This window comes from Mustelus asterias, chromosome 24 (genome assembly GCF_964213995.1).
Source record: "Mustelus asterias chromosome 24, sMusAst1.hap1.1, whole genome shotgun sequence".
NCBI lineage: Eukaryota > Metazoa > Chordata > Chondrichthyes > Carcharhiniformes > Triakidae > Mustelus > Mustelus asterias.
The window spans coordinates 2,668,266-2,688,761 of NC_135824.1; the positions used below are offsets into that span (position 1 = coordinate 2,668,266).

Consider the following 20,496-nt stretch of genomic DNA (forward strand, 5'->3'; position numbering starts at 1 on the left):
GACTGATTCATGGGAAACTGTTTAAAACAATGCTTGCTCGTTGTACCTGTCCATAAGCAACAAACTATATAATCAGCACGTGTTTTTTTAGAGGGTTTGACATCATTCTGAAACCAAAACAATAAAAACACTGTCTTTGCCAGGAGTGACCACATTTCAGCTGACTGAATCTGGCATTGATGGGCGAGGGAGGAGGGTACGAGAAACAGACTCGCAATGGGTTTGGGAGATTTATTGCCCTTTAAAACCTGTACTCGAGTTCTCATCCTCTCTGAAGGATGTTTCTCGTGGTCCAAGGAACTGACTGAAATCCCTCCAAGCTCCAGATGGCGAGTTGCATGGAGAAGGCGCTTAGATTCCTGCTGCTTCCGTTTCATTGTGACCCAGATTGAAAAGTGGCTCCAGTCTCTTCACCCCTGGATGGGGAAAGTGAGAGACTGGCACCTCCTGCTGTCTATGCAAGGCCACGGTGGGCACTGGAGCAGGGCTATCTGCGATGGTTTGCTTTGCGTCTGTGTCGGAGTTTAATCTGAGCTCCTTTCCATCAGACATGTTGATTGGTTTGTATCCAAAATTTACCAAGTGTAGTCGGGGTATCTCACAGCTGGCCTAGCCCAGGTTACTTTAAAGGTAAAGACTAATCTTGTTTATGAGTTAGTTGAGCTCTAGGTTTCAGTTTGACATTCCCATGGTGGTGTCAGATGTATTAAGTATTCAACTCTTCAAAATCAGAAAGCTGTTTCATTTGCTCCACTTGCATAGAGTGCCTTCTCACGAGCTTCTTTTTGGCTTTCATGTCGTTTCGCTTTGGTGAAGATGGTGCCATGGGAACCATAGATTTCAGACACATGGTCAGAGGAGATGAAGGTTTGCTGTTGCACCCTATGTCAGGGATGGGTGGATTGGGATTGACGTTCAATGGGGGGAGATGTCCTGGCCTTGTGTGGGAGATATGATCGAGCAGGAGAGTCCCAGAACCTCTCCTTTCCAGTAAACCAGGAGGTCTGCGTCGCACAGAACTGGGGGATGTGCTGGAGATGCTGTCCAGTGACTCTCGGGAGCTGGTTAATAGTGTCAGCGGAGACGTGTTGTGTTTCTTTCTTTCGAAAGTGATTTTTCCAGAATCAAATGGATTGGAGACCGAGTCCGAGTACAGCTGGGAGTCTGAATCGTAGTGGTCATTGCCTAATCTTCTGCGATGGACAGTGTCTCGCAAGCTCGCCGGGCCCGTGGAAGCGAAGCTGCTAACAGTATCTTGCTCCGAAGGCAAGGTGCTTCTCCGAGCTAAAGGCTGATGCTGAGTTTGGCTTTTCTCATAAGATTGCTTTCGGGAGACCGGTGCAGATGTGGAGGGAGTTCGAGAAGTTGAATCACCCACAAATGGGAAGGTAGATGGATCTTTGCTTTCAACACTGTTTGTTCTGGACAAGTTGGTGCGTTTGGGCAGGGCTAACCCATTGATTCCCTGGATCACCTCGTCATCTGAACTAAGTCTTTTGCACTCTTCCTGATAGGCTGAAGCAGCTAAGACAGACGGTGCAATCAAACCCCAGGGCTCCGATTGGAGTCGCTTCAGTTGGGGCAAACGAGTCCCAATTCTTTTAGGATTGACTTTTCTGGTTGGAGAGCCAGGGTCATTGTGGGTTTTGCCGGTGTAGTTTCCAGTCTGATGCGACATGATTTGGAAATTAAAGGATTTTTCATTTTCCTGTTCATCTGTGGGAGATGGAGTCAGAGATGTCTTGAGTTCAATATCAGATGGGGACATACAGATAGGAGTGTGTCTTTCCTCCAGTTCTGGTGAAGGTGGCACATTTAGATACTGTTTTGTTGTCTTTGTACCAGAAGGAGATTTATCAGTTGTTATTATTATCACCTCCTTCCCTTTGGCTTTGCAGGCATTTAGTAGACTTTTTAGGACCTCTTTGTCATCTGTGTTAATGGCATAAACCAAGGCAGAAGCACCGGAATGATCCTCCAAGCTCGGATCTGCTCCATTGGTGAGTAACAGGGACACAGCTTCCTCTCCAGCTCGTTCAATGCAGGCGTGCATTAACGCTGTTTTGCCAGACTTGTCTTGAATGTTCGGGTCTGCCTGATTTTCCAGCAGGTACTTCACCATCTTGGCTTTGCTCACACTCTGTTGGTCGACGTGCCTGGTCATACATGCCACCATGAGGGGGGTCTCTCCTCTTTCATTGCTTTCATTTATGTACGCTCCACCCTCCAACAAAAGTCTTGTTAATCTCAACCTTCCCAACCAAACTGCCTTTAGTAGAGAATTCCCATCAGTCCGCAGTTCAATAGTATCATCCATAATGACTGTTATTCTAGCCCCTTTAGAAGCGGGACAGACTTGAGAATCTGTATTGAATGGTAAAGGCAAAATCAATCGTATTTTCTACAGCTAAATATTAATTTCCTCAATACACAAAAGCTATATCACTTTGTCTGCTTAGAGTTACAAATTGTACAGTTTATAAGCCTGTCAGGGTACAGCTGCATTGCTGTTTTTGCGTTTGGTGCAGTATTGATGGAGGGCTGCACTGTTGATGGTGCCATGTTTAGGATGTGTTGTCAAACCGCATCTGCTCCTCCCAAGTGGATATAAATGATCCCATGATACTACTTCAAAGGTGAATTCTCCTCACTGTTCTGGACCCAATATTTATCCCTCTGCCAGCATCCCTTAAAAGCAGATTATCTGGTCATTATCACATTGTTGTTTATGGGAGCTTGCTGTGCACAAATTAGCTGTCTCATTTCCTCTGTTACACCAGTGACTCTACATCAGAACAAAAGTACTTCAATGGCTGTAAAGTTCTTTGCAATGGCCTGAAGTTGTGGAAGGTGCTTTATAAAGACACTTTCTCTGTTTTTAATGACCACTGAACATAATCTTGCTGTAAAAGAACCTTTAGGGATGAGTGACCATAATATGCTAGAATTTCACATGATATTTGAAAATTCAATCTGAAACCAAGCTGTTGAATTTGAACAAAGGAAATTAAATAGTATAAGGGGGAATTGGCTGAGGTGAGTTGGGAAAATACATTGGAAATTATGATGGGACATTGTCAATGGATGGTCCTTAAAGAATTATTGCATTTGACAGCAATTGTACGAACATATGAATTTGGAGCAGGAGTAGGCCATTCGGCCCTTTGAGCCTGCTCCACCATTCAATATGATCATGGCTATTCTGATTGTAACCTGAACTCCACATTCCTGCTTAACGTCTGATAACTCTTTTTCCCCACCCACCCGCCATTCATCGAGAATCTATCTAGCTCTGCCTTAAAAATATTCAAAGACGTTTAAGAAAGAGAGTTTCAGAGACTCACGACCCTCTGAGAGAAGACGTTTCTCCTCAACCCTGTCTTAAATGAGTAAGCCCTTACATTTAAACAGTGACCCCTGGTTCTAACTTCTCTGGCAAGAGGAAATATCCTCTCCACATCCACAGTGGAGTGAAGGAAGTGGGTGATGGACAAGAGCAGAGATCTCGGAGGGTTGTAGGGGCTAGTGCAAGATGGTGTTTATGTGGGGGAGAGGGAGCTGGAACCACAGGGATTTGAACAGAAATAATAATTTTATAATGGAAGAATAGCCAGACTGGCCTCCAGTGTATGAAGGATGGATGGATGGAGTTAGGATACAGGCAGTGGAGTTTTGGATGAGCTTGGGTGTATTAATGGAATACTACAGTGTATACCAACCTGAAATCAGTGCTTCCCGTATAACTCTGGAGTAATTTCAGGATCTTAAAGGTTTCAATCAAGTCACCTCTTATTCTTACAAACTCTAGTCTATACAAACGTAACTTCTCCAACCTTGCCTTATAAGACAACCCATCATTCCTGGTATTAGTCCAGTAAACATTCACTGAACTGTTTCTAATACACTTAGATCTTTCCTTAAATAAGGAGACTAATACTGTAAACGATACTCCAAATGTGGTCCCACCAATTCCCTGTATAACTGAAGCATAACCTCCCTACTTTTGTAATCAATTCTCCTCACAATAAACAATAACATTCTATTAGCTTTCTTAATTACTCGCTGTACTTGTATACCAGCCTTTTGTGATTCATGCACTAGGACACCCAGATCCCTCTGTATCCCAGAGCTCTGCAATCTTTTACCATTTAGATAATAATCTTTTTTCTTTTATTCTTCCTACCAAAATGGACAATTTCACATTTGCCCACATTATATTCTATTTGTCATATTTTTGCCCACTCACTTAACCAATCAATGTCCCTTTATAGACTCCTTGTGTCCACTTCACAATTTACTTTCCTATCTATATTTTTGTTGCTGAAAAATTTACCAACTATATCTTCATCCAAATAATTAATATCCCTGATCCCTGTAGATCACCACTTGTCACATCTGCCAATCAAAAAAGACCCATTTATACCTACTCTGTTTCCTCCCCCCCCCCCCCCCCCCCACCCCACACACATACACACTGTCTTAGTATTGACTGAAATCTTTCACTGATGTCCAGATATGGAGCCTTTTGTGATTAAATTCAGCATGAGGTTTAGCTGGCATTCTGGCAACAATAACTACAACTTGCATCTCCAAGATTGGAAAATGATCCAATGCATTTCAGAGAAGTGTAATCAGACAATAAAAGTGACACCAAGTCAAAGAATGAGATGGTGGGGCTTGGCCAAAAGACAGTGTTTTCAGGCTGGACTTAAAGAGAACGCGGCAGAGAAGTTTATGGAGTGAGTTCCTGGGAGTGGACTCAAAGACGGTCAAAGGCACAGCCGCCCATGATGGAGTGAAGGAAGTGGGTGATGGACAAGAGCAGAGATCTTGGAGGCTTGTAGGGGCTAGTGTGGGAGGGTGTGGGGGGTGCTGGGGCCATGGAGGGATTTGAGGGAGGTGATGGCCTAGTGGTATTATCGCTAGACTATTAATCCAGAAACTCGGTTAATGTTCTGGGGACCCGGGTTTGAATCCCAGGTGGTGGAATTTGAATTCGATTTTTTTTTTTTTAAAATCTGAAATTAAGAATCTACTGATGACCGTGAAACCATTGTCGATTGTCAGAAACCCATCTGGTTCACTAATGTCCTTTTTTTAGGAAAGGAAATCTGCTGTCCTTACCCAGTCTGGCCTACATGTGATTCCAGAGCCACAGCAACGTGGATGACTCTCAACTGCCCTCGGGCAACTAGGAATGGGCAATAAATGCTGGCCAGCCAGCGACGCCCATGTCCCACAAATGAATTTTTAAAAAACTTGAACAGAAATAATTTTATAATGGAGGCATAGCCAGACTGGCCTCCAGTGTATGAAGGATGGATGGATGGAGTTAGTATACAGGCAGTGGAGATTTGGATGAGCTTGGGTGTATTATAGAACATAGAAAGCCACAGCACAAACAGGCCCTTCGGCCCACAAGTTGCGCCGATCACATCCCCACCTTTAGGCCTATCTATAGCCCTCAATCCCATTAAATCCCATGTACTCATCCAGAAGTCTCTTAAAAGACTTCTGGATGAGTACTTAGTATTAGTGGAATATTCGTGTATACCAACCAGTCTGGAATCAGTGCTTCCAGTATAACTGTGGAGCAATTTCCATGTTTAAGAATTTATTTATTCCAATGAAATAATTTAGCACTAATTATTGGTCTCACTCTGGCAGGCAACGGGAAACGTAATGAAGGATGCTGCTAGCATTGTCCAACTTGTCCAATTGTACAGAGACCCCAACAAGATGAGTATTGTTCTGAAAGTTGGACTTTCAGAGGCTGTCCAAACCCACTTATGTTTAAAAACGATCACCCTTAACTGCAAATCCTTTGGTGACTGGGCTCCACACTCCCAATGTATCCATTTTCCAACCTAATAACTATCTTAGCTTCATCTCTTTGGACTATACCTTTGGTTTTCTCCTATAACTTCTCTCCCAGTTAAGTTTTAAGTTTATTTATTAGTGTCACAAGTAGGCTTACATTAACACTGCAATGAAGTTACTGTGAAAATTCCTACTGTGTCCCTTTTCATCCTGCCCTTTCTTTTGGGATATTCACATAGAATGATATGATGAGGCCATTTGGCCCATCATGCTTCTGTTAGCTCTTTGAAAGAGCTATCCTTTTAGTCCTCCCTATGTTAATGGTGCTGTGAATAATGACCCACTGATGCAGTATAGGGAACAGTAGCCTCCTAAAGATGGGATTCAGTGCATTCCTGGGAATACAAGAAATCTTGTAAAAGGAGCAGAATTAAGATACTTAAAAAATCAGCTGAAGTCTCTGCCAACACATAAACATCGGGTGGTAGGCAAACAATTGCTGGATCTCTCAGCTGCATGAAAACAGACTGATCCATTTTCTACAGACTTGGGAAGGTTCTGGTGAAGCAAATCACCAGAGCTGGAATAAATCCAGAGCTTCAGTTCATTCCCCCACTCTGGAGTAAGGTTTCATACACACTAAAGGATGAGTTTTTTTCACTTATTTGTGGATTTTGTTAATCAGATTCAACAACCAGCAGCTTGGTGACTGTTCCTAAGATGTCTTATTCTGGTTGGAATGAGAACCAGGTTGGTGCTTAAAGAGCTCAGTGACTGAGTGAGGTAGCTGTATTGCAAAATAGTTTGGGACTTTGATTGAACTGTTTCTCTTAGTTGTGATGGCCTCAAATGAAGGAAGTACAAAGTTAAGTCATTAGTTACAGAAATGAAAGGAAATGTGTTTGGTAATTGGACTATATTTTCCAGTCATTCTTGGACAATGCCATCTAACGAATTCTGTTTTCACAAACCTACAGGAATTGGCAGCTGAATCATCTGGAGAGAGTGACTCATTGATCTTTGGGCAGTTCAGTATGTGTTGGCGATGAAATTCATGAGCAAAAGTGCTCGTGCACTTCTGCTGGAAAGCCAAATGATTGGTCTTTGCTCCACCTTTATTGGTTCGCTCTGGTTGGGATAGACGGGAGTGCTTGTTCCTGAATCTAGCCTGTACTGTCCCTCAACAATGTTACACCGAATGCAAAAGCTAGAAGTGTCAGGTTTTTAACTGCCACAGCTGCCATTTATGTCTGTCTGTGCTTTTCCCAGGCTTTGGGATTTTAGCTGGAACCTTTTTGACCCTTTGTTACTTTTGGGGCTGTTATGGCGACGTCAAGTGATTTCAGAGTCTGTTAGGGACAAAAGGTATTTATTGATAAGAGAATCTCAGGGGCAGGAGTTTATGCAGCACGAAGGCCATCCAGGGGCAGAGCCCAGTTCTACATATTTACAACATAGTGCCCAAGAGAGGACTCTCTCTCTCTGGTGTGACCACTCACTCTCAGTTCCTATTTGTCCCTCGAATCAGGTGACTCACTTCTGCTGTACGTACTTGGAGGCAGACACCACATACCCAACAGGAAGCATATTGCCTTCAGTAGCAGTGGCTTCTGTCAGCTTAAAATTATATGTCACCCCAATATGATTATTTTCAGTGTATAATCACACCCATGACACTCCAGTGCAGCACAGAGGGAGTGCTGCACTGTTAGAGATGTTGGTCTAAATTCTCCAGCCGTTTACGCTCCGCCATTGCTGCCAGCGAGAATGGAGAATTGGGCGCTCAACTAAATTTTTTAAATATTCATTTGTGGGTCAAGGCTGGCTGGCCAGCATTTATTGCCCATCCCTAGTCACCCAGGGCAGCTGAGAGTCAACCACATTGCTGTGGCTCTGGAGTCACATGTAGGCCAGACCAGGTAAGGATGGCAGATTTCCTTCCCTAAGGGACATTAGTGAACCAGATGGGTTTTTCTGACAATCAACAATGGTTTCATGACCATCAGCAGATTCTTAATTCCAGATTTTTTTTTTATTGAATTCAAATTCCACCATCTGCCGTGGCAGGATTCGAATCCGGGTCCCCAGAAAGTAGCTGAGTTTCTCGATGAATAGTCTAGCGATAATACCACTAGGCCATTGCCTCCCCAAATTTCCATTTACTGCAGCAGGACTGGATAATCTCAGCTGTGGGCGAGGTCAGAGAATTGTGTGAGATGTGAACTCTGTTCACTTGGGTGGATGAGAAAAGTCCTACTTTGAAGATGAGCAGGACAATTTTCCCTAATGTCCTAGCCCATATTTATCCCTCAGTCAATATCACAAAAAATTCAGATTATCTGTTCATTATCAAATTTGTGGGAGTTTGCTGTGCGTAAATTGGCTGCTGCATTTCCTACAACAGTGATTACATTTCAAAAATGCGTAATTGTGTTTAAAGCGCTTTGAGATATCCAGTGGTTATGAAAAGCGCTATATAAATGCAAGTCTTTTTTATGTACAGACACTCCTAAATCTTCAAAAAGCCGCAGTCAAAATTCTGTGATCTTTTATGATGAGGGGGTTTACTGTTTTTGGGCAGTAGATGGCACAATTGTATGTGTGACCTAAAAAAAAAACTCCTCCAAAATCAGGGCTCAGAATAGGTTAGTGATTATACTTTGACTGTTGGATGCTTCTGAGATTCATTATAATAATGAAGATTTATCTGACAATATGCTTGTGTGAGACATTTTTGCACATCACACAATAAGTAAATATATTTGGAGCTGGTTTGGCAATTAACATGATAAATATTTAAAACAAGTCACTGAATTACGACTGCAGCAAATATCAAACTACTTCATGTGGAGATTTATGATTAACAATCAGTTTCGGATTAGAGGTTAATTAACACTGTTGGATGTGGATTGAACTGTTCTGGAATATATTCCAGTCACTGATTCAGGTCTCTCATTGCATTGATTTCTGAATTCTTGTCCTGATTTACAAATCCCTTACTGACCACACTCCCCAGTTCCACTATGACCTGCTCCAGATTGCCCTGGTTACTCTCTCAGTCACTGAGAGATTTCAGTGACCTCAAAGTTCCATTCCTTTCATTTTATTCTCAACCTCCCCATATTGCTACATCTCTTTACTCCTGTGAAAGTGTCCTTAAGGTTTACCCCATCGCCCTGCTCCTGCTGGAACCCTATTCTCACCCCTCCCCACTTTGGGGAACACTTTGGGACATGTTGCTATATAAATGCAAATTGTTTTTGTAAAGAACAAATCCCTCTCTGATATCCATTAATTGATAAACTAAATAATTGGTTGGACTTACCTACACATTTTGATTTGAACGGAAGTATTGAATTTATACTAATTAAATAAATATTCACTTTTAATAACAGGATATTACAATAACCCAGGAGGGTTAGGGCTGTATTTAATTCTTAGAACAAAAACTGGGATTGTAACGTTTATAACAATGATGAATATTAATTGCATAAATCTACATTGAACTAAAGCACTAATATTATGCAAATTATTCAGATTTACACCATGGAAATGCAAATACGGAAGAAATGAAGGCGCTGTCTTTTTCCAATGTGAATATCACTGAGGGTGAGAGTGTGAAAAGGTTTCGGGTCAGTGAACAGACTGGGAGTAAGGGAAGAATTGGAATGGCTTGGGAGAAAAAGAAATAAGAGAATGAGACAGAGATAGAAACAAAGGCAGACAGTGAAACACATAGCGAGACAAATCGAGGCAGACAGGAGACAGAGACAGGTAGACGGACACACAGTGACAGACAGCAATAGACAATAAATGAGAGAGCACATTGGAATAAACTCGCTGTCCATGGTGCTGATCCGGCAGCCCATTCAATGCTGTCACATTAACCCTATTAACGGTGTGCCCTAACACTTTCCTGAATCGTTAATCCTGTTTTTCTCTCCACAGATGTTGCCCGACTTGCTGAGTATTTCTGTTATTGAGGGTTCCAGCATCCGCAGTATCTTGCTGTGTTTAACATTTCCATCGCTCTCCCTCCCACTCTCTGTACATCTTTCACAATCTCTCTCTCTCTCTCTTAGTCTGGGCACACAGAGAAGGCATGTCTCTTTCTCTCATTGCCCACCCCCCCCCCCCCCCCCCCAAGCTCTCCACACACATTAAACTCTGAAACGTTAATCCTGCCCCACCCCGGCGCCTGAGAATTTTGAGCATTTCCTGTTTTATATTCAACTCTTGTATTTCCAACCTCTCCCTCTGTGCCTCTCCCTCTCTGCGCCTCCATCTCTCTCCCTCTGCGTGTGTGTCTGTCTCCCTCTGTGTGTGTGTGTGTGTGTCCATCTCTCTCGCTCCCTCTGTGTCTCCTCCTCTCTCCCTCTGTGTCTCATCTCTCTCTCCCTCTTGTGTTTATCATCTCTTCTGTCTTTCTCTCTCTGCCTCTCCTTTCTGTCCCCCTGCGTTCCTGTCCAAAGGAATCTCTCTATTCACCGCCCTTCGCGTTGCTCAAACTCAGTTTATCATTTGTGAATATATTTCCCCTCTGATGTACAAAAACCGGCGATTCTTCTACAACTGGTGAACTCAACAGGTAAATGGGGGGTAATCCCTGCAGGAGATTCCGGACATCTGCAGCTCCGAGCTCAGATGGCGGTGTCTGGGGGATGGGGGTTAGTGTTAGAGGAACCCAGGAAGACGGGAACCACCAGCCTCCACTTGCCGGGGGCTCAGGAAGTGCAGAAGACGCGGAGAGCGCTGCATGGGAACCTTAATGGGGGAGAGAGGCTGGAGAAGGATCCGGGTGGGAGGGGGGTTCCTGGACCCCTTCCCCTCCCAGTTATAGGATCTTCCCACCTGCAGTCCAAAAACAGCGGCTCAAACCCCTGGTTGTGAAGGCTGCCTTCATTCTGGGCGACCCTGGTGAAATCTCCCACTGCAGGTTATAAACAACACAACAAATTGGGGTTTTCTTTTTACAACATTGGGCTTTTTCAATAAATGTCCGGCATCCCCTAGCCGAATACTGGGCTGCACACCAGTGAAGATATTTGAAAGTGACAGAAATGTAACCCTCTCGGATTAAAGAAAATAAGAGTTAAAATCAGGCGTGTAGCGAAATGCAGCGATATCCCTGAACTCTGCGATACCCCAGGGAAGGGAGCGGGTGGGAGAGGGGGGATTCAGTCTCAATGTATGTACATAACAACAAGCTATACAGCAATTCATTTAACCAACAGGGGATGCAACATTTCGAGATTGCACACAGATTTTACTTTTCTTTAAACATTTACAATTGACCCTCTCTTTCCATCTTGTAATAAAACTCCCAAATCTAAAGAAAGAGACATGAAGGAATAAGCAATCTTACCGTTTTGCAATGAGCTGGACCCCTCTGCAGGCTTTGACACATCATTCTGCCTCTTGCAGTGTCTGCAACCAACACAAGTCACTCAACCTCTTTAAAATTTTGTGATTTAAAAAAAAAAATCCCCCAAATAAAGCAAGGAGGAGTCGATTTCTTTCCTAACTGCAGCAGGAACCAGAGAGGAAAGGCTGAACCTGTAATGCAGAATTACATTCGCAACTCTAACTGAGACATTATTCTGATATCAGTGGTGTGGAGTTCAGTGGATGGGGCAGAGAGTGGCAATGCCTCGCTTGTCTAATCTCCCAGCACTGCCGCACAGGTTGCTCAGTGTTTGGGGCTAAGCTCAGATGGAGAGAGCGAGTTTATAAATAACCTTTTTTTTTCATTTGTTGGAAGAAACACGATTACGTGCACGTCTCTAACGTCATCCCCAAAATAACCACGTAACCAGTGTGGAAAGTAATCCACCCACCCCCCCCCCCCCCCGCACTAACTCCTCAACTAACTCCCTAATGTTAAAAACTCTCCTGTTAGAAAGATGGAAGCAGCCCTGTTCTGCTTGTGTTTGCAGAGGGAGGGGCTGCTAATAATGATAGCTCAGGGCTTGAGTTAAAAACACCAATGAAACTTTGGAAAATTGTAATGGTCTGGCCGGAAGCCACTGATTATTCAGGAGAAATAGTTCTAAAAAGCCTCAGGATACTTTCCATCCCAATTCTCCATGACTTCAGGTAGTTATTGGGATAGAATGCACTGTTTGATTTGAGACATGACCTGTGGTCACTGTGAGAGGCACAGGTGAAGTTGGAGCTACAGTTTCCCAAACTGTGCACCCATTTCCTCAGTTCCTGTCCGAATCTATTGTAGACTCATTAACAAAGGGTGGATTGCTGTGATTGGTCAACAGCTCACTGAATGGAGCTCATTCTCATTGAATGGCAGAATAGACTCGATGGGCCGAATGGCCTACTTCTGCTCCTCCATCTTATAGAATCCTATAGTGCAGAAAGAGGCCATTCAGCCCATCGGGTCTGCACCAACCACAATCCCACCCAGGCCCTATCCCCATATCCCTACATATTTACCCACTAACCCCTCTAACCTAGGCACCCTGGGACACTAAGGGTCAATTTAGCATAGCCAATCAACCTAACCCGCACATCTTTGGACTGTGGGAGGAAACCAGAGCATCCGGAGGAAACCCACGCAGACACAGGGAGAATATGCAAACTCCACACAGACAGTGACCCGAGCTGGGATTCGAACCCAGGTCCTTGGAGCTGTGAAGCAGCAGTGCTGACCACTGTGCTACCATGCTGCCCCTTATGGTCTTAACTCCATTATCACAGATCCCTTACAGTGCAGAAGAGGCCATTCAGCCCATCGAGCTTGCACTGACACTGACAGAGTATCTTACCCAGGCCCTCTTCCCCCACCCAATCTCTGTAACCTCACACATTTCCCATGGTTAATTCATCTGACCTACACATCTTGGGCCACTAAGGGTCATTTTAGCATAGCCAATTCAGCTAACCTGCATATCTTTGAGTAGGATGGGAATAGAGGGATATGGTCCCCGGAAAGGTAGGGGGTTTTAGTTCAGAAGGGGAGCATGGTCGGTGCAGGCTTGGAGAGCCAAAGGGCCTGTTCCTGTGCTGTAATTTTCTTTGTTCTTTGGACCGTGGGAGGAAACCAGAGCACCCGGAGGAAATCCATGCAGATATGGGGAGAATTTGCAAACTCTACACAGACAGTCACCCAAGTCAGGAATTGAACTCGGGGCCCCCGGAGCTGTGAGGCAGCAGTGCTAACCACTGTGCCACTGTGCCGCCCATTATTGTTGTGTCATGTGACAACCAGGGTGGTAGAAGGTGACCTAGATGGATCTTGGTCAGGAATCAGTTGTGGTTCTGTGGGTAGCACACTTGCCTCTGAATCGTTAGGTATTGGGAGTCAAATCCCAGTCCAGCTATTTGAATAGAAAACCCAGGTGGAATTCTCTGACCTGGCCACTAGTTAATCAAAATGAGAAGATTTTTCTCTCAGTGCCTTGACTAACACTCTTGCTTTGCTTTGGTCAGTCTGATAATCCAATTGTTAGAGTTTCCAATCCACGTTAGAATTTGTCTGCTGCATGGTGCACACTCTGTCCTCGCGAGACACTCTCCTCTTCACGCACAGTTCAGAAGCAGGTTGGACAAAGGCCACACAAAAGGGCCCCTAAAACCATACTGCTGAAGATTTACTGAGCGAAGCCCAACAGTTTACTAACACAGAGCAGTGTTAAACTTCGAACCAGCAGTTCAGCTGTGACCATCGCTCTCATTGGGGAAATGTCCTTCAATGTTGGCTGGAGCTGGAAGGATCTCAGAATTTAGGTCTTGTTAGTGATCAAGTTGATTGACCAATTCTCAACAGTGCTTTGGATTTGTGTTGTTCAGTCATAGAGCATCAGTTCAGCTCAGAAATGTACAATATCACCCTTGGATAGAGTCTCAGTTTAACATCTCTTCCAAATAATAACACCTTCCACATGTTAAATCCTCCTCTGATTGTCTGATCCTCTCCAATAGCACACGTGTGGATTGTAAAGTCTATTTGTAGCAACTTCAGGTTCATGATCCTTGGGTTGCAAAGGGTGTTTGTGTTAACAGTTAGTGCCCATCATGGTTGAAAAGCCTGCTAACACCAAAGGCTAGGCTATGTGAAGAATGGCCAGGTGGACAGGGTAGAAGCAAAAATCTGTACCTCAGGAGAGAAGAGAAGAAAAGGAGTAAAATTAGAAAACCAAGAACTTCTGGGCCTGAATTGGAGTTAGTTTAAATATTAATTACCTGCAATGAATTCCATACCTGACTTTGTATCAATAATGTATCATTTGACCATATTATCCTTTATATAATTGCTTATATCAACCACTTAATAAATTTTGGTTATTAAATAGGTTTACGTTTGTATAATCTTTTTGGACTGTGGATTGAACTTTTTTTTACCCACTCATTGCCAGTTAGTTCCAAAAATAGACCCTTTTAACAATTTATTGCAGCGCTAATCTAAATCTCTCCCTGTGACTCACTGTAAATATAAATATATTTATAGCACTCGTTGAGTATGTCTTCCCATTCAACTGTTTCGGAATAGATGATATATTCAGAAATGAGGACATATTGATTTTCTACTTCTGTAGATCCCTTTGTAATTCCTGGAAAAAATTAAATATTGATAATCATTTGCAGAGATCTCACCCAAATTCAGTGATATATTGATATCCTGTGGTAACTAATTCACTCCTGACTCTCCAAAGCCTGTCCACCATCTACAAGGCACAAGGCAGGAGTTTATTGGAATACTCTCCGCTTGCCTAGATGAGAGTAGCTCCAACAACACTCAAGAAACTCAACACCATTCAGGACAAAGCAGCCCCACTTGGTTGGCACCCCATCCAAAAAGCATTATTCCCTCCACCACCACCAATGAATAGTGGCAGCCGTGTGTACCATCTACAAGATGCACTGCAGGAATTCATCAAGGCTCCTTAGGCAGCGCCTAAGGACGGCATGGTGGTACAGTGGTTAGCACTGCTGTCTCATAGCACCAGGAACCCAGGTTCGATTCCTGGCTTGGGTCACTGTCTGTGCGGAGTCTGCATATTCTCCCTGTGTCAGCATGGGTTTCCTCTGGGTGCTCCGGTTTCCTCCCACACTCCAAAAGATAGAATAGAATAGAACATTAGATGTCTGATTAGGCGTATTGGCCATGCTAAATTCTCCCTCAGTGTACCCGAACAGGTGCCGGAGTGTGGCGACTAGGGGATTTTCACAGTAACTTCATTGCAGTGTTAATGTAAGCCTGCTTGTGACTAATAAATAAATTTTAACTACTTTTTTCAAACCCATCACCACCATCATCTAGATTGAGAAAAAGGGCAGCAGGTACTTGGGAACACCACCATCTGGAGATTCCCCTCCAAGTCACTCACCATCCTGACTTGGAAATATGTCACTGTTCCTTCACTGTTGCTGGGTCAAAATCTTGTGTGTTTCTCGCTAACAGCATTGTGGGTGTATCTACACCTCCGAGACTGCAGAAATTCAAGAATGCTGCTCACCATCACCTTCTCGAGGACAATTAGGGATGAGAAATAAATGCTGCCTAGCCAGTGACGCCCACATCCCTTGAATGAATGTAAAACACGATCTTTTAACAGAAATACCATTAAAAGGAGAAGTTCCTTGTAGCTAATATTATGTGAAACTTCAGTTATGTGGAGAGACTGGAGAAGCTGGGTTAGTTTTCTTCAGACCAGAGAAGGTTAAGGGGAGATTTAATAGAGATGTCCCAATCAAGGAGGTCAGTGGGGAAACTGTCTCAAGTGGCAGAAGGGTCAGAGAGGACACAGATTTAAGGTAATTAATAAAACAGAACAGAGGGAGAGATGAGGAGAGATTTTTCTTAAAGAGCAAATTGTTATGATCTGGAATGCGCTGCTTGAAAGGGTGGAAGCAAATTAAATAGTAACTTTCAAAAAGGGAAATTGGATAAATACCTGAATGAGCAAAATTGGAAGGCTATGGGGAGAGAGCACGGGTGTGGTTTTAATTAGAATAGAATAGATCATAGAATCCTTACAATGCAGAAGGAGGCCATTCGGCCCATCGAGTCTGCACCGACAGCAATCCCACCCAGGCCCTATCCCCGTAACCCCACATATTTACCCTGCTAATCCCTCTAACCTATGTACCCCAGGACACTAAGGGACAATTTAGCATGGCCAATCAACCTAACCTGCACACCTTTGGACTGTGGGAGGAAACCGGAGCACCCAGAGGAAACCCACACAGACACTGGGAGAATGTGCAAACTCCACACAGACAGTGACCCAAGCCAGGAATCGAACCCAGGTCCCTGGCGCTGTGAAGCAGCAGTGCTAACCACTGTGCCACCGTGCCACCCCTGTGGGCAATACTTTTGCAGCCTCCTCACACACACAGTGCTTCCTATGTCTTGAGGTCGAACATTGTGTTTATTAGAATTCCAAGCTTCAGTTTGAAAGTGTTTAGCTTTTTTGTTCTGAAACTTCTAGGAACTCACCAATGTGTTCCCATAAACATAGGGTAGTCACTAATAAATACAATTAGGAATCTAGGGGAAACTTTGTGAGGGAGAAAGAAATAGAATGTGGATGGGATGAGATGAAGAGAAGATGGGAGGAGGCATGGGTGGAGCATGAGACAGATGGGTTGAATGGCCAGTTTCTCTGCTGTACATTCCATGTAACCAAATGTCTCAAACTTGCACCAAAAACTGTCAAGAAATTGTCCAAAAATCCCCAGCAGCCAAAACTGACATTCCAGAAATTTCCCTGGATGGAGGTAGGAGATCAATTTAATAATTACCGCGCCAGACAAACAGATCCATTTGGAAATGCCTCGGTAGATGTGGGGATCACTGATAAAGCCAGCATTTATTACCCATTCCTAATTACCCTTGTGAAGGTGGTGGTAAGCCTTGAACTGCTGCAGTTCCCGTGGTGTAGACACACCCACAGTGCAGTTAGAATAGTTCTGGAGCACAGTAAAAGTATTTATTTGTTTGGTTCCTTTAAAACAGAGATGAGGAGGAATTTCTTCAGCCAAAGAGTGGTGAATCTGTGGAACACTTTGCCGCACAAGGCTGTGGAGGTCGGGTCATTGAGTGTTTTTAAGACAGGGATAGATAGGTTCTTGATTAATAAGGGGATCAGGGGTTATGGGGAAAAGGCAGGAGAATGTGGATGAGAAAAATATCAGCCATGATTAAATGGCGGAGCAGACTCGATGGGCTGAGTGGCCTAATTCTGCTCCTAAGTCTTATGGTCTTATGGTCCAATCAGAAACAGAGGTCAGACATTTTGTTGGGTGGAATTGCAGAAAGTGCCATGTGCAAAGTCTTTTGTTACAGCATTTATAAAACCTACTAAAGAATAAAGAAAATTAATCCATGAAATGCCTCGATGTCTTGGGGTACATGTGGTGTTGGCGCCTCAGTCACCTCTCAGAATAATCCAGCGATAGACACTGGGAAATGCTCACAATAAATGGGAATCGACCAGTTTTGATTTGTTCTGAGGTTTAATGTACTTAACACGTTGACTGCAATATGTTCAGAGGAATTGTAACATGCAAATTCCTTTACCTCACCCACTAAATTAATAAAGATTTCCCCACACAGGACAAGAAATGGGTATTAGAATAGTTAACATTTCATAGGCTGTGATTTAGAACAAGTGGAATGGAGAGATGCCAGTTAAAGAATTTATTGATTCCTTCATCAATTTTTCAGAAAGCAATTACAACTAGTCTCTGAAATATTTTAATTGAAGTGTTGTCTCCACACGAGAGACTGACTCTGTACAACATGAGGAGACAATATTATTAGTGTACAAAAGCTTAGCCTGTTCAAAGATTACATTGTCCCAATTTTAATGAAAACATTAATTTATTTTAATTACCAATGCCTTTATTAAAATCGCAGGAGGATAAAATCTTACAAACATGTTTTTGTCCTGAAATTAAATCAGAGGGTGATAGTTACAGACACTTCATGTTTCCCTCAAATTCATCCAAAACTCTGCTGCCCTGTTATCCCCAACTCGCAACAAGTCACTGGGTCTCATCCTTCTGTTCAGATCATTCCCCTCACCCCCTCCCTATTTCTGCAACCTCCTCCAGCCCCTACAACCCTCCCTATCTCTGCAACATCCTCAGCACCTACAACCCTCCCTATCTCTGCAACCTCCTCCAGCCCCTACAACCCTCCCTATCTCTGCAACCTCCTCCACTCCCTACAACCCTCCCTATCTCTACAACCTCCTCCACTCCCTACAGCCCTCCCTATTTCTATATATCTTCCAGCTCTACAACCCTCCCTATTTCTATATTCTCCTTAAGCCCCTGCAACCCTCCCTATTTTTTTTTATTCATTCGTGGGACATGGATGTCGCTGGCTGGCCAGCATTTATTACTCATCCCTAGCTGCCCTTGGGAGGTAGAATCATAGAATCCCTACAGTACAGAAGGAGTCAATTCAGCCCATTGAGTCTGTACCGACCATATCCTACCCAGGCCCTGTTACCATAACCCCACACATTTACCTTGCTAATCCCCCTGACACTAGTGTCAATTTAGCATGGCCAATCAACCTAACACGCACGTTTTTGGGAGGAAACCAGAGAACCCGGAGGAAACCCACACAGACACAGGGAGAAAGTGCAAAATCCACACAAACAGTGACCGGAATTGAACCTAGATTCCTGGCGCTGTGAGGCAGCAGTGCTAACCACTGTGCCACCATGCCGCCCCAGTTGAGAGTCAACTACATTGCTGTGGCTCTGAAGTCACATGTAGGCCAGATCAGGTAAGGATGGCAGATTTTCTTCCCTAAAGGACATTAATGAGCCAGATGGGTCCCTATATCTGTATCTTTCTCCAGCCCTACAATCTGCCCAGATGTCTGTGTTCCTCTGACCTCTTTGTGTCTCCCTACTCTCTTCTCTCATGATTGGTGGCCTGGCCTTCAGCTGCCTAGGCCCTAACCTGTAGAAATCCCTCCGTAAATCTCTCATCTCCTTCCACTTCTTAATACTCCTCATTGACCAAGCTTTTAGTCACCTGTCCTAATGTCTCTTTCTTTTGGCGAGGTTGACATTTGACTAGACTAAAGCACTCTGGCAGAGAGGTGGCATTGTCCTGATGGGCCACATGGAGCCATTCTGAGCTGGAACCGTTCTATGATATCATAAACAATTGTCATATTTGAAATTCCTCTCTCCATTGCTTTAGAGATTATACTAACCTGTTTATTTTAAATAGGTTAATGACTGCATTAAAATAACTCTGGAAGGAAATTCAAACAAGTGTGTTGAGCAATCACTTTCAATGACTAAATTATTCACGCACACACTCTCTCACACACACACACACGCGCACACACAGACTCACACACATTCACACACACTCAGGCATACAGACACTCACACAAACGTAGACACACACGCATACAGATACACACACACACACAGACACAGACACAACACAAAGACACACACTAAGTCACAGACACACATGCAGTTCTGGGATCCATATTATAGGAGGGATGTGATAGCACAGGAAAGGGGGCTGAGCAGATTTACCACCATGTTGCCTGGGCTGGAGAGTTCTAGTTATAGAACAAAGAACAATACAGCACAGGAACTGGCCCTTCGGCCCTCCAAGCCTGTGCCGCTCCCTGGTCCAAACTAGACCATTCTTTTGTATCCCTCCATTCCCACTCCGTTCATATGGCTATCTAGATAAGTCTTAAACGTTCCCAGTGTGTCCGTCTCCACCACCTTGCCCGGCAGCGCATTCCAGGCCCCCACCACCCTCTGTGTAAAATATGTCCTTCTGATATCCGTGTTAAACCTCCCCCCCTTCACCTTGAACCTATGACCCCTCGTGAACGTCACCACCGACCTGGGGAAAAGCTTCCCACCGTTCACCCTATCTATGCCTTTCATAATTTTATACACCTCTATTAAGTCTCCCCTCATCCTCCGTCTTTCCAGGAAGAACAACCCCAGTTTACCCAATCTCTCCTCATATCTAAGCCCCTCCATACCAGGCAACATCCTGGTAAACCTCCTCTGTACTCTCTCCAAAGCCTCCACGTCCTTCTGGTAGTGTGGCGACCAGAACTGGGCACAGTATTCCAAATGCGGCCGAACCAACGTTCTATACATCTGCAACATCAGACCCCAACTTTTATACTCTATGCCCCATCCTATAAAGGCAAGCATGCCATATGCCTTCTTCACCACCTTTTCCACCTGTGACATCACCTTCAAGGATCTGTGGACTTGCACACCCAGGTCCCTCTGCGTATCTACACCCTTTATGGTTCTGCCATTTATCATATAGCTCCTCCCTACATTATTTCTACCAAAATGCATCACTTCGCATTTATCAGGATTGAACTCCATCTGCCATTTCTTTGCCCAAATTTCCAGCCTATCTATATCCTTCTGTAGCTTCTGACAATTCTCCTCACTATCTGCAAGTCCTGCCAATTTTGTGTCGTCCGCAAACTTACTGATCACCCCAGTTACACCTTCTTCCAGATCGTTTATATAAATCACAAACAGCAGAGGTCCCAATACAGAGCCCTGCGGAACACCACTAGTCACAGGCCTCCAGCCGGAAAAAGACCCTTCCACTACCACCCTCTGTCTTCTGTGACCAAGCCAGTTCTCCACCCATCTAGCCACCTCCCCCTTTATCCCATGAGATCCAACC

General features: G+C 44.1%; 1 protein-coding gene across 1 annotated transcript; it reads right to left on the reverse strand.

Moving 5' to 3' along the window:
* Window positions 1-706: 706 nt before the first annotated feature.
* Window positions 707-11,202, reverse strand: ankrd34c (ankyrin repeat domain 34C). Its single transcript, XM_078241004.1, has 2 exons — window positions 11,186-11,202; window positions 707-2,364 (listed from the first exon to the last, which is right to left on the reverse strand). Exon 2 carries the CDS (start codon window positions 2,315-2,317, stop codon window positions 707-709), a length of 1,611 nt encoding a protein of 536 aa, XP_078097130.1. The 5' UTR covers window positions 2,318-2,364; window positions 11,186-11,202.
* Between the last annotated feature and the right edge of the window lie 9,294 nt (window positions 11,203-20,496).

Bases quoted from the DNA above. Each gene is read 5' to 3' on its own strand.
- ankrd34c (XM_078241004.1), bottom strand. From the start codon at position 2,317: ATGGATGATACTATTGAACTGCGGACTGATGGGAATTCTCTACTAAAG.